General features: G+C 40.6%; 1 protein-coding gene across 3 annotated transcripts in view; it reads right to left on the bottom strand.

The window, feature by feature from the left end:
• TRMT44 (tRNA methyltransferase 44 homolog) overlaps positions 1-10,207 on the bottom strand; it is a 33,891-nt gene extending 23,684 nt beyond the window's left edge. For 2 of the 3 annotated variants that reach the window (XM_072406498.1, XM_072406499.1), the window contains exons 1-3: positions 9,814-10,207; positions 4,295-4,412; positions 650-869 (exon numbers count right to left, since the gene is read on the bottom strand). In XM_072406498.1, coding sequence (XP_072262599.1) covers positions 650-869; positions 4,295-4,412; positions 9,814-10,174 — 699 coding nt within the window. In that variant the 5' untranslated portion in view covers positions 10,175-10,207. Of the gene's footprint in view, positions 1-649; positions 870-4,294; positions 4,413-7,900; positions 8,999-9,813 lie in introns of those variants that run through there. The other variant, XM_072406500.1, reaches the window with a different exon arrangement.
• Between the last annotated feature and the right edge of the window lie 3,052 nt (positions 10,208-13,259).

Below are 13,259 nucleotides of genomic sequence, written 5' to 3'. Positions count from 1 at the left end.
GGTTTCCTCACACATTCCAAAAACATGCAGTTAGATTAATTGGCTTCCACCTAAATTTACCTTAGACTATGATAGGGACATTAGATCGTGAGCCACTTTGAGGAACAGCTAGTCACATTACTATGGCCTTTGTACATTGCTGCATAATATGTTATAAACGAATAAACGCTATATAAACACTGTATAATATTAATAATAATAATTTTTCCATACAATTTACAGTATAACCACCCATTTCTTGAATCCACTGTCTTATGTCTATGGGTGAAATGTGAAAATTACAGAATGGGTGGATCAGTTGCAGAAAGTACAGATAGGGATGTGAATGTCATACACAACGCTCAGCACAATGAGCTGGAATAATTCTGTTGGATTACTGTGCAATACTCAAACTGAGTGTCCAGGAAAGGGTGTTGAAAAATAAAACACCTTTCCCATTATGAAGTGACTGTAAAAGCAGCTGTGCTTTGAATAAGATTTACCAAGATGGTTTACCCATCATCTCATGATTTGTGCTTCTGCAAAAATAATATGTGGCTTATAATAACAGACAGCGTGCCTAAGAAACTATTCATTCTCATGATTTCATTTTAATCTCTCTGCTGAGAAATGTACACTTTGGGAAGATTGATGGATGGATGCCAGCTACCTTCACCATATCTTTGTATTTCTCCTTCAGGCTCTGATACAGCTTGCTATATTTTTCCACAGCAATGAGAGATAGGGTGCTCTTAAAGTCGCTTTTCCTGTCCTCTGTGGACCACTTTGCCAGCCTCGACAGCAGCTCATTTTTCATCCAGGAGATTTTAGGGTATACGACACCGTCAGAGTCCCAGCCCTCTGAATAGAGAGTAATGAGGGAGAGAGACCTGAAAAACAAAAAGGATTTTAAATAGGACGTGAAATGAAAGTGAACAAAAAGGAAAACTAGAGATCTTATAAAAGTCCTCATACAAATAAAATAGGAAGTTGTTTTGTTTGTAACGCACATCCAGGGGTTAATTAAAAACATAACCTGTCTGCCAGCATCCCGTTAATCAACAACCCACAGAAAACAAGAGCGGATACGCATAAAGCATTCTAAGTGCCCAAATCCTCATAACGCATGCAATTTAAAAGTGAAAAAAAGCAGCCCTAATGACAAAGACAAGATAAAATGTCGGATAACAAAATAACAGCGCAGGAATGTAATTTAAATTTCAACAAAGTAAAGAGAAACTCGATTACCGCCAGTGCCAACGAATGCATTTCCTTTCAGGGAGATAAACATACTAATGAATTATACTGATGAACAAGCAACGCTTCAGAACAATGAGGATACAGAGATTCGGAGAAGTACCAAAGTGGGTTTAAAAAGAGCCGATAATGTGGATTACTTTCATGCTGAACAATTTGTATTTTAAGAAAAAGAAATGTATTCAAAGTTCCAGAAACAATTCAGTCACAGTAGTTTGTAGGAACTATGGGCATGATATATTAAAGCTCTCCAAGACTGGAGAAAATAGACTTCATAGGGGAACCTGTGTGATCCAGCAAACCTTGAATGCATTTCACAAAACTTTTTCCTTTTATTTGGTGAATGTTTTCAATCTTTGACCAAATCTTTTCCAGGTCTGCGGCATCATCCAGTATCTCCCATGACAGTCTTTCTTCCCCAGTCTTGGAGAGCGTTAATAAGTCAGGCTCTATATGTCCGTAAAAATAAATGGCAACACAACAGGAAGGTGTGTGCAAAGGTCTCACTTTGAACTTAGGAATTTAGGCGATTTAGGAAGCTGGTTATCGCAGAAAGCGGCAATGTTCCATCTGCAATAACCGTGCTCACCTGCCTGCTTGCCGTGACGGCCGTTAAAGTTTGCTGAAGATTGACTTCAGGAAGTAAAGAATATAGAAGATGACGACATTCTGCGATGGAGCAGGGACAGGTGAGTAATCCCGGGTTTAGTTCCACTTTATTATTATTATTACACAGTATTTATATAGCGCTGACATAATACGCATCGCTGTAAAAAGCCCATAGTCATGTCACTAGCTGTCACTTAAAGGAACTCACAATCTAATGTCCCTACCATAGTCATATGTCATTACACAGTCTAAGGGTAAAAGGGGAAGACCTTAAACATAGCTGCATGTTTTTGGAATATGTGAGGAAACCGGAGTACCCAGTGGAAACGCACACAAACACAGGGAGAACCTGCAAACTCCATGCAGATAGGTTACTGGCTGAGATTCGAACCTGGGACCCAGCGCTGCAAAGGCCAGACTGCTAACCACTGAGCCACCCTGCTCCCTGAGCTTTAAAGCCCATATAGAGTTAATAAAATATTACAAATAGTATTCTAAAAGCTGTCAAGTAGCCCCTTTATGGTCTGGATGTCCAGGCCAAATTTAGCAGTATCCAGGCTGAGTGTATATTTTTTTTAAAGTATTCACGTTTTTACACACTTTATTAGCTGAATCCTGCTGACTCCTTATATCAAAAGGGTCTCTTTCTGTAAAAGCACAAGGACAGTTCACTTGACAATTTTTGGAAGCCATGTCATGTATTCACATAATTGGGAAGCATGCTGGCAAGTTGCTGATCACGGTCGGACAGCATTCGCACAGAAGTAGTGTAAGGCACAGATCTTGTCTGCTAGTTCTGCTTGAGGGCATTGATTAATGTATTATCAGAACTGAACATGGTGCAAAGAAAGATTGCAGCGCAGAAAGGGGATAATCACCTGTAGTTACTTCTCAGATTTCTCTTAGTCAAGAAATCAGGTGGAGAGTGGAAGTGCCAATAATGCGAGCTAATCAGTGTATTGCAATGGGGAAGGAAGAGTACAGAAAAAAAGCTAATGTTCATTCACAGTCAAGGGAGGTGAAAGAGGAATCCTTGATTCCTGATATTGCCCATAGTTATAGAATTTTGGTGTCGTTTTGGGCACCAGTTCACAGAAATGTCTAATCAATGCTATTCTTCAAATTTTAAAGTGGTGTGCAGTACTTTAACAAGAATCACAACAGACGCTTAACTTTCTGGTTATAGCTGAAGACTGTAAGGAATGTAAGGGCAAGTTTGTCATAAAGTTTGTCAAATAGTGACTTACGGTAAAATATAAAAAAAAAAAAAAAGAAAGAAGGTTCACCAATGGTTTAAAACTGCTAGGGCCACAGGCAGGTCAACAACAGATTCTAGAGGTGAAGGCATCAAAGCATGCTTATGGCCTATGCAATGAAGGCCCATGATTTGGCTCATTAAGTCACACAAGACTATAGGTAAAACAAACCGACAGGGCAGAACCAAGGGTCAAACAGCTGACAGAGCCCAGGAGGATTCTGAGGATAGCCTGGTGTCTCAAGCCCAAGCTGCAAACATCTGCTTTATCTCTATACTGTTACTTGCACATTCAGTCCTGTGGGGTCCAAATTCAGCTCTGTGAGAGACCAACTCTTGCAACATGGCAGGTATCTTGATTAAAGAAAAAGAAAAAAGCGGCAAGCTAAAAAAAGTCATATAGACAATAAAAATGCATTAGAGATGTCCATCCTCCAGGGACACTAGTAGAAGATGCAGGCACATGCTGACAATGGGAAGGATCATCCTTGGTTGGCCTAAAAGTTTTCTTTCCTTGTTAGTGTGAAATCCTCTCATCCTAAAAAAGAGCCAACGTTTTACAGTCTATCATTATCAAAACATTGGGCCTGATTTGTTAAAGTTCACCAAGACTGATGATACTATGATAGGGAAACCTGAATGATCTAGCAAACCTGGAATGGATCTAGCCCAGGATAGAAAACATTTGTTAAATAAGTGCCAGGTGGTGCGCCAAGCTAAAAGGGGCTGGGGAGAACACTGCGCATGTTACATTTTGTCTGCTTTGGATCTTCCAGCCTCCTGTCATTTAACTAGGCAAAGGTGATGATGTTAATTTAGCTAAATGTAGAGAAGTAGAAACTGCAAAGTGGAGCATCAACATGTTACAGCAAAAACAGTAATGCATGTATTTTACCTGTGCACTCAATGGAATGCCTGGAGATTATTTGCTTTGGCTTTCACTGCTGAACTGCTATACAGAACAAGTGAAATATTGTCATACCACTAATCAACTAGTCAATACCCAGCGGCTGATAGTGACATTGCTCATGTCACAGTAAACTCTATATAACAGGAAAATAAACGAGTACAATTAGGAAATTAAAAGCTTCCACGGACCACCTAGGTGAGGAGAGCAGGCCATACATCATGCAGCAAAGATCAGGACTTAATGCTAATCTATGCAGCTCACAAAACTCTGGCTGATCCACTCACCATTCATCATCGGCGACATGTGCAAGACGGATTTGATAAATGTTGTTTTTCTTGACCCGAATATGTCCCTGGCTTGGCTCTTCCAATGGTAAAAATGTCACCACTCTGCTGGAGGCATCTGGAGAGGGAGACAGAAAACATGTACATGACTTATCTCTTATTACTTCACTTACACTAAATGATCCTTTTCGGTTTTATCATTGTGGAGCAGGTTCATCTGCATTTCAAAACCCTCCATTGTCTTGGGGAAAACGAAATGAAATCAGAGAATTGTCTGCGTGTATTATAAGTCACATCATGGGGAAAACACGAATAATACTGGGATTAGAAAACAGTCTACAGTCTATAATAAGCAAGGAGCGATGCACCTCCCGTGAAGGTAGATTTAAATTTTCTGAGTAATAAGGATACTTGGGGTCATAAATAAGATTAATAATATTACACAGTATTTATATAGTGCCGACATATTACACAGCGTTGTACAAAGTCCAAGTTATGCCACTAGCTGTCCCTCAAAGGAGCTCACAATCTAATGTCCCTACCAAAGTCATACGTAATTACTACAGTCTAAGGACAGGTTAGGGGGAAGTTAATGAACCTAACTGCATGTTAGGCTTACCCTGAGGAAACCCACACAGACACGGGGAGAACCTGCAAACTCCATGCAGATAGTGGCCGAGATTCAAACCTGGGACCACTAAGCCACCGTGTTAACCACATAAGATGCAAATACATTTCAATATAATAATCTTCTTTTATAGTGTCAGATGCTTGCAATACCTTTTATATAAATGTGCCTTGCTGAAGCTGGAGCATCATATCTCAGATATTTTATGTCTTGGTGTGTGATGGATTAGTTGTCATAATGTAGGGAAATCAACTGCTAGGTCTGTCATTCAACTGACAACCTCTGTACTGCTGTGAAAAGGGACAGGGAAGGCTTGGAACATTATATACCAACACACCATAGACACTGTCATAAAGCAAGAGATCTTTTATCAAATCCCATCACTCAGCCTTTAAATATCACACCCCTGTGCTGTAAAGAATGATGGGATATCAGAATTATTAAAAAACATGAAACTATTCACTGGTTTTATTATTATTAATAATAGGATTTATATAGCGCCAACATAATATGCACCACTGTCCATTAAACAGAAGTTGCAAATGACAGACAGATACAGACAGTGACACTGGAGGAGAGGACCCTGACCCGAAGAGCTTACAATCTAGGAGGACTGGGAAGTATCACACAATAGAGGGGAAATATGTAGTGATGGGTAAGCAAATTTAAAAAGATGGGTTTTAGGGCTCTTTTAAATGAGCAGAAAGTAGGAACAAGCCAAATAGGATGTGGAAGACCATTCCAGAGAGTCGGGGCAGCTCTAGAGAAGTGGGAATCTAACCGTGGGAGGATTTGAATGCAAAGCACAGGAGCTTGAATTTGATTCTAAGGCGAAATGGAAGCCAGTGTAGAGAACTACAAAGAGATGCAGCAGAAGAAGAGCGGTGGAAAGGATGGATGAGTCTGGCTGCAGCATTCATAATAGATTGTAAAAGTGAGAGTTGGGAATACCAGAGAGGAGGAGGTTACAGTAGTATTTTACAGTTTCAGCTGCCCATAAGAAACAGATTTTTACATGCCCAGAGCAGAAGTTGACATTAAACAGGATATTAAAAGTTTAATATAGAAGGGCCGTACAGAAAGTAATGCAAACATGGGAATAACTTTATACACTAACATGTTGGTATTGTGACTCTTCCCCTATACAGGGTTTAGAATATTTTTCTTCATTGCAGGTGTATAAAATATTCTAAGCAACAATGTGCCAAGTTCACGATGAAAGAAGAGTGCAGGCTGTCCAACATCCACAGAAGGTTGCTGAATGTCTATGGAGATGACATCATTCACAGGAGAATTCTGTGTACATGTTCCCATCATTGTCATCATCACTGTAAACATTCCGTAGCCTTCTGTTCATGTCGAACAGCCTTCATCCCTCCTTCATCAACAATGGCAGCACGTTACTTCTGCTTGGAATACATTCTTTCTTCTGTTGCAGGTGAATAAATTCTAAAACAACTGTATAGAAAAAGAGTTACCAACATGAGAAATTTGAGTGACCTATGTAAGGCAATACAAAAGTTTTATTAAAAAAATACTTTTTTTTATAACTTTTGCAGTGCTCAAAACAGAAATTTTTTTTAAGCCGGGTGGGAAGAAATTGTAGGTGGGTGGCAGCCCCTGTATTGTGACCAAACTCCTTAGTAACCACTCAAAAACAGCCGGGTGGGTGCTGAAAAGTGCCGGGTGGTGCACCCAGCTAAAAGGGCCTGGGGAGAAACCTGTAGTACAACCTAATCCAATCGACTGTCCAATTCCAGTCCACAAGGGTCACAAACTGACCAAGATTACCATATATATTCATTTTCCGACACCTTCAATAAATGAGTTGGACAGCCTGACACCGGGGAGGTTGGAATGGGAACCCCCACCCCAAGCCAGTTCCCTCGGAGCCCCGACATCTTAGAAATGACTTGGGGTGGGGGCTGAATGAGCAAGGCTAGAATTCCACTATATAGTCAGTGTGCTTGTCTAGTATTTAAGTGCAGATTCCAGGAACAGATGTTGTAATCCCCCTCCTATTGTTTGATACTTCCCCCACCTCATAGATTGTAAGCTCTTCTGGGCAGGACCCTCTCCTCCTCCTGTGTCACTGTCTGTATCTGTCTGTCATTTCCAACACCTATTTACTGTACAGCAATGAGTAATATGTTGGTGCTATAGAAATCCTGTTTATTCATAATAACTTTACTTCTCAGATAAACAATGTCATTGCATAGTGGAGATCAAACCTGAGCTAACCCTAATCAGCCCACATTAGCTCCTTCCCCTCCATCCCCTAATAGTTTTACATTTATTTGCTGATTTTTTTACCTTTTATTATCTTCAATTTAAAGAGAAAAAAAATAATATACCTTTGCTAAGTTTTGTGCCAAAAACATAAGGCTAAATAAATCTACACAGACTTTCCCCCACTGTTTAAATGCCATGTATGAAATTCTTATTCATTCCAATGGGCCGTTCACACCAGGGTGTTTGTTGCAGCGCTTTTTTGAGTGTTAAAAATAGCATTTCTTGGCGCGTTTTAAATTTTTTGCTGCTTGCACTGAAATCAATATGGTGTTTACAAGCATTTAAAAGAGTTTACAAATGTTTCTTTTAACCCAGTTTTCAAATTTGGCTTTTAAAATCCCGCTTTAAATGCATTATGAGCTTTTATATGCAGTGTTCAAGCCAAAAATGATTAAAAGCTGGGTGAGAAGAGATTGGAGGTAGGTGGCATCCCCTGTATTATGACCCAACTCATCAGTAACCACCCAAAAACAAACATTCAGGTGATGACTGAAACAAGCTGGGTGGTCCACCCAGCTAAAAGGGGCTGGGGAGAACACCAATTCGCAATTTTAGGCTTTCTTTAAAACACCTGTAAAGGCTTGTATAAACACCCAGAAATGCTTGTATAAACATTCAAAGGTGGAATGGGAGTTTAAAGAGGAACTATACTCAAAACTGCAAAAAAAAATAAAAATTACACTTACCATCAAACTCAAAGGGCAGTCCGATCGCTCCGGGGGTGTCCTGCATCGGGTCCCGCATCGTCCCAGCATTTGTCCCGGACGCCGCCATCCTCTCTTCTTCATCCTACGTCACCGGACCCAGACACAAGATCAGGACGTAGGATGAAAAAAAAATTTGCAAATCCAACTGTGCATGCCATTGCGCGCCCATTCATTCTCGATTTGATCGAGAAGTAGGGGGCGAGTGTTGCCTGGTGGGTTCTGGGCTTTTTACTTTACATAAAAGGGTTGTCTACCCATATATGTAAAGTAAAAATTTAGGTACACTTTAAGGACTTAAAATGAAAAAAAAAAAAAAAAAAATTACACACCTTCAGTTTTGACAAGCTCTCAGCAATGTGACTCCATTTGCTCCCACGCAGTCCTGGATTATTTTTTTTTTTAACTTTCCACATCAAAGGAATCAGCGGACGTCACCATCTACTGAGTCCTCAGCTGGGTTTTCCTTACGTCACCCAATATCACACTGCACAGGTGTGAGATCAGGTGATGTTACCTCTTTAAGATATATAAAAAAACGCAGATCTCACATACATGCACTTTTTTTTTTTGCAGGAAAGCCCCTTCTGTGCATGGCTGAGATTGGAGAATCCCGAAGCAGTGGAGACTGAATAGGAACCCCAGAGCCTCCTGGAATACATAAGTCACATATCTCAGCCAGGATTATCTGCATGAAGTTTGAAGGTTCTCCCTGTGTTTGCGTGTTTCCTCCAGGAACTCTGGTTTCTTCCCAAAACATGCAGTTAGGTTGCTTGGCTTCCTTGACCTTACACTGTATTAAAGACATATGATTATGATAGGGACATTAGATTGTGAGCTCCTTTGAGGGACAGCTAGTGACATGACTATGGATTTTGTACAGCGCTGTGTAATATGTCGGCACCATATAAATATTGTGTAATAATAATGATATTAATCCCAGGAGACTCTGGGTTTCCCATTCTGTCTTTACAGCTGCCACAGTAAAAATGAAAGGAATGCTCCAATTCAATCGAAAAGAAAATTGTCATGTTAGGTTCACTTTAACAAAATCAGTCCAAGTAGACTTAACCTTATTAATATTATTTATTGCATAGAAAATAAAATAAAGAAATGTTTGCCATTAAATAATATGAGGCAAGTTCATGGATAGTGAAGGGGGTAACATGGCCCGAACTTGCTTGGGGGTGAATGAGAACGGCTAGAATGCCCCTGGACTCTAAACCTTGCCTACAAATTCAGAGTTAAAGCGTAAATGCAGAATTTTCACTTCACATAAAAGGGTAGACAACCCTTGTATGTTAAGTAAAAATTGTGTTGTTTGTTTTTTTTTTTTTAAGTGCAACACCGCCCCCTCATTCTCGACCGCCTACATCACCTGATCTCCCGCCTGGGTAGGGTGACGTAGGAAGAAGAACAGGAAGAAGAGACAAAGATGGTGGCGCCCAGAGCGCCGGCACGAAGGCGGATGCCAGGATGACGCGGGACCTGATGGAAGACACATCCGGACTGACCGACTGCCCTGCAGGATTGAAGGTAGGTGAATTTTTTTTTGTTTTAGGAGACTTTTGGATTTAGTTCCTCTTTAAAAAAACTCTTTGAAAAAAAAAAAGTTTAGGCTTTACATACTTTCTTCTTCTTACTACTGGTGCCAATCAATGTCCACATGACCCTTGTGATTAATGGCATTGGTCGCCAACCTCTGAGCTCTCATTTGTCATTCACTGTCTTTTTGTTCAGCCAATCACATAAGCAGGCTTGCATGATTGGCTGAATGAAATGAAAAAGGATAATGACCCTATCACAGCGCAGATCACTGCTGGCTGCGGTCAGGTTCATCCCAATGGAACCTATAAAGCGGAATTAGTATAGGTGCGATTTCATTTGGCGCTGACCTTTGATGACGATCTCTCTCCGGGGCTCTGTACAGCTATAATGGGGGTTGGATTTGGGGATCAGGCTCCTGAGGAGGATGACCCTCTCCTCTCCTGGCTTCTCATTGGCTCTGATGGCTCTAAGCACTTCCTCATCTCCTCCAGGGCAGGAAAGCTCGGCCAGTAGGGGGAGTAGCTGCTGCAGAGTGCCATCTTCTTCCCCTTGCTGTGTCAGATCCCAGCTCTTCTCTATACACGAGCCGCATAGTCTTTTATTCAGCACCTGCGCCTTTTCCAGCCACACCGATACCGCAGCCCAGAACCCACCAGGCAGCACCGAGCCACCAGAATCCCTCACACACACTCTGCCCAACTCCGGCATACTCACACCGCCGGCTTCTAATGATGACGTACCAGTATCTTAGATTGTCTCCAGGGGGACAGTTCTCCAGCCTGTACAATACAACTATGGTCTACGGAAAAATGGCCGCCACCATATAACTTTATTAGGACTACTTTATCCCATTCTCACTTATCGGGCGCGTAGCGATGACGCAAGTTAATATAGTAATTTTTTGTTATTTACATTAGCGATTACACAGCAGATTCCACTGAATTGTATTTATGGTTGTTTAAATACATTTTAAATCATATATCAAACATAATTTAAAATGTTTTTTGTGTAGTTTGATAGTTTCCCTTAACAAAGATGGCGGACTTGGCTCCTCCTACAGGAAGAATCAGAGTACTGAAAGATTGTGTATTGCACCTCTGCACAGGTGAGCAACATTGTTTACATACTAAGCAACACGTAACATAACCCACAACAGCCAACCAGAAATAACTTCACTTGTTACAAAATGAATATAATAACCTCTACACTGAATATGTATTACCCAAGAGCAATAACACTACTACAGTCTATTTGGCTATAGATATGGAGGTGACATCCTGTCCTAGTAAGGGATCTGACACTATTGCTCAGTGTTCACTGTCATAGAACCCCACTCTGTCCCTTTGTCCTTCCTGGGCTGAAATTGCTTATGTTGATATCATTATATCCTAGATTGTAAGCTCTTCTGGGCAGGGTCTCCTGTGTCACTGTCAGTCATTTGCAACCCCTATTTAATGTACCACACTGCATAATATGTTGGCACCATATAAATCCTGTTTATTAATATTAATTATACACAATCATCTTCTCACAGTGTGCATTGGAAGCTGCAACAAGTCCCACAGAGCTCCCCCTCCTGGCTGGAGGACAATACACACCATGTAGCCTTCCTTTCTCAGTCTAAAGTTCCTGGCCTGACCCCTTTAAAGCCACTGATCCCTCAGTGATCCCAGTCCAATAGGTCCTGCACCGCCCTGTCTTCCCTCTACGTCTGAACACTGAGCATTGCCATCTTCTGGGTACTTTTTCCTGCGTTTGGGTTGTATTATTTTAATAATTTTTTTTGTAATCTATGGGGTGCATTTATAAATGATTCCCCTGTCACTTTGTCCAATATTCTGCAGTCATCTGTCATCAGAAAATGCAGCATTTCCTAATGTGGCCTCTAGGGGGCAGAATGAGTCTGAGATTTAATAGGCAATGAAATGGGCATTCCATAGAGATTTGCAGGGCTGTGAATATTCTTCCACCCAAATTGATGAGTGAAGGATTTTTAAATACAATCTATTGTATTATGTTTTATGTCTACATTTTACTCTTATGGTATAATCCACTGGCTTGTTGGGTTTTCTAGTTTTGCTTTTATTGTTATTATTACACAGTATTTATATAGTGTTGACATATTCCGCAGCGCTATACATAGTCCATAGTCATGCTTTGAGAATATTCTTATAAATAACCTGTTAAACATACATAAAAGAGAACATGTATTACCGCATACAGGTATAAGAATAAAAGGTTTTACTATTATTATTTACAGGATTTATATAGCGCCAACGAATTACGCAGCGCTGTACATTAAATAGGAGGAGCAAATGACAGACAGATACAGACAGTGACACAGGAGAAGGACCCTGCCCAGAGGAGCTTACAATCTAAGAGGTGGGGAAGTATCACACAATAGGATGGGACATATGGAATGGTGGGAAGTAGTGAGGGTTTCAAAATACAGAAGAAGATGGCTAGGCACGTTTGATAAAAATGAATTTTGAGTGCTCTTTTAAATCAGCAGAAAGTAAGAGCAAACCGAATAGGACGAGGGAGACCATTCCAGAGAGTCGGGGCAGCTCTAGAAAAGTCTTGGAGTATGCGTGTGATGAGGTTATGAGTGAGGAAGTCATTAGTAGGTTTTACAGAAATCTACATGTCCTTATTGCCCCTTTCAGTGTCAGATGTATGGTACTCTCTGATGTATAGGGGTTCCTGATGTAAAGGTGGGGCTCTAATGTAAAAGACATAAAAGTGGTCTGTGTTGTAAAAGGGGATGTGGAGTTGGGAACTCTGAGACTCTGAAAAAGAAGGGGAAGCTGTGATGTAAAAGGGGTCCAGATTTGAATGGAGGTGCTTAATCTAAAGAGGAGAACTTTGATGTATAGGCCCTGATTTATTAAAGTTCTCCAAGGTTGGAGAGGATACACTTTCATCGGTGAAGCTTTGTAATCCAGCAAACCTGAAATGGATCTGGTCCAGGATTGAAAACATTTGCTAACAAACAGCTAATGACTTTTAGGAAATCCATTCCAGGTTTGCTGGATCACCCAGCTTCACTGATGAAAGTGTATCTCCTCCAGCCTTGGAGAACTTTAATAAATCAGGGCAATAGAGTCACTCCTGCACACTCTCCCCTTCACTTTCAGTATGATATGGGACGAGAATTATCTGACGTTTGTACATAGCCTACATATTATACAATGTTCTGAAGAATTTCAGTTATTTTAATACAATTAAATAAATAAAAAAGAAGGGCCAGGGACAGTTAGCATGGGGAGGAAAGAACTGAAGCTAGCTAATGCTAAATATCCACCAGCCAGTCAATAAGGCAAGCGTTTTGACTTGTTGCAGATTCTAATGCACTTGTAAGAAGCTTATTCTCTGTAGTAAAATCAAAGGAAGCAATTTCAGTCCAGGAGAAGAGCCGCTACAACTGTATGACTAAAGGCAAGGCTGGAGTTGATTATTAAATGTTTATGCTCCCATTGCTTGTCTTATGCTGCTAGGTTACTTTTCCTTTCTTTTTTTTTTTTCATGTACACATCAGTATTCACAGTCACTATGTAAATAATCACATCTGTGGCTGATACAATGCAACAAGTGGGGGAGGACTTTAACCCATAGAGTGATATCGTTCTAAGTCCAGGTTACACTTTATCAATGTAATCAGTGTCAGCAAATAATATTCAGTTGAAAAGTAATCCTCCGTAGTGTTGTGGTTCTGATATCTGCATGTGTTAGCGTCTACATTGCTGCTGTCCTGATACATATTCCCTTTGGATTCTTTAGTAAGTATTAGTAA

Source organism: Pyxicephalus adspersus, chromosome 3, assembly GCF_032062135.1.
Source record: "Pyxicephalus adspersus chromosome 3, UCB_Pads_2.0, whole genome shotgun sequence".
NCBI lineage: Eukaryota > Metazoa > Chordata > Amphibia > Anura > Pyxicephalidae > Pyxicephalus > Pyxicephalus adspersus.
Note: the sequence above shows the minus strand (reverse complement) of the source record. Positions and strands in the feature narration are given on the sequence as shown.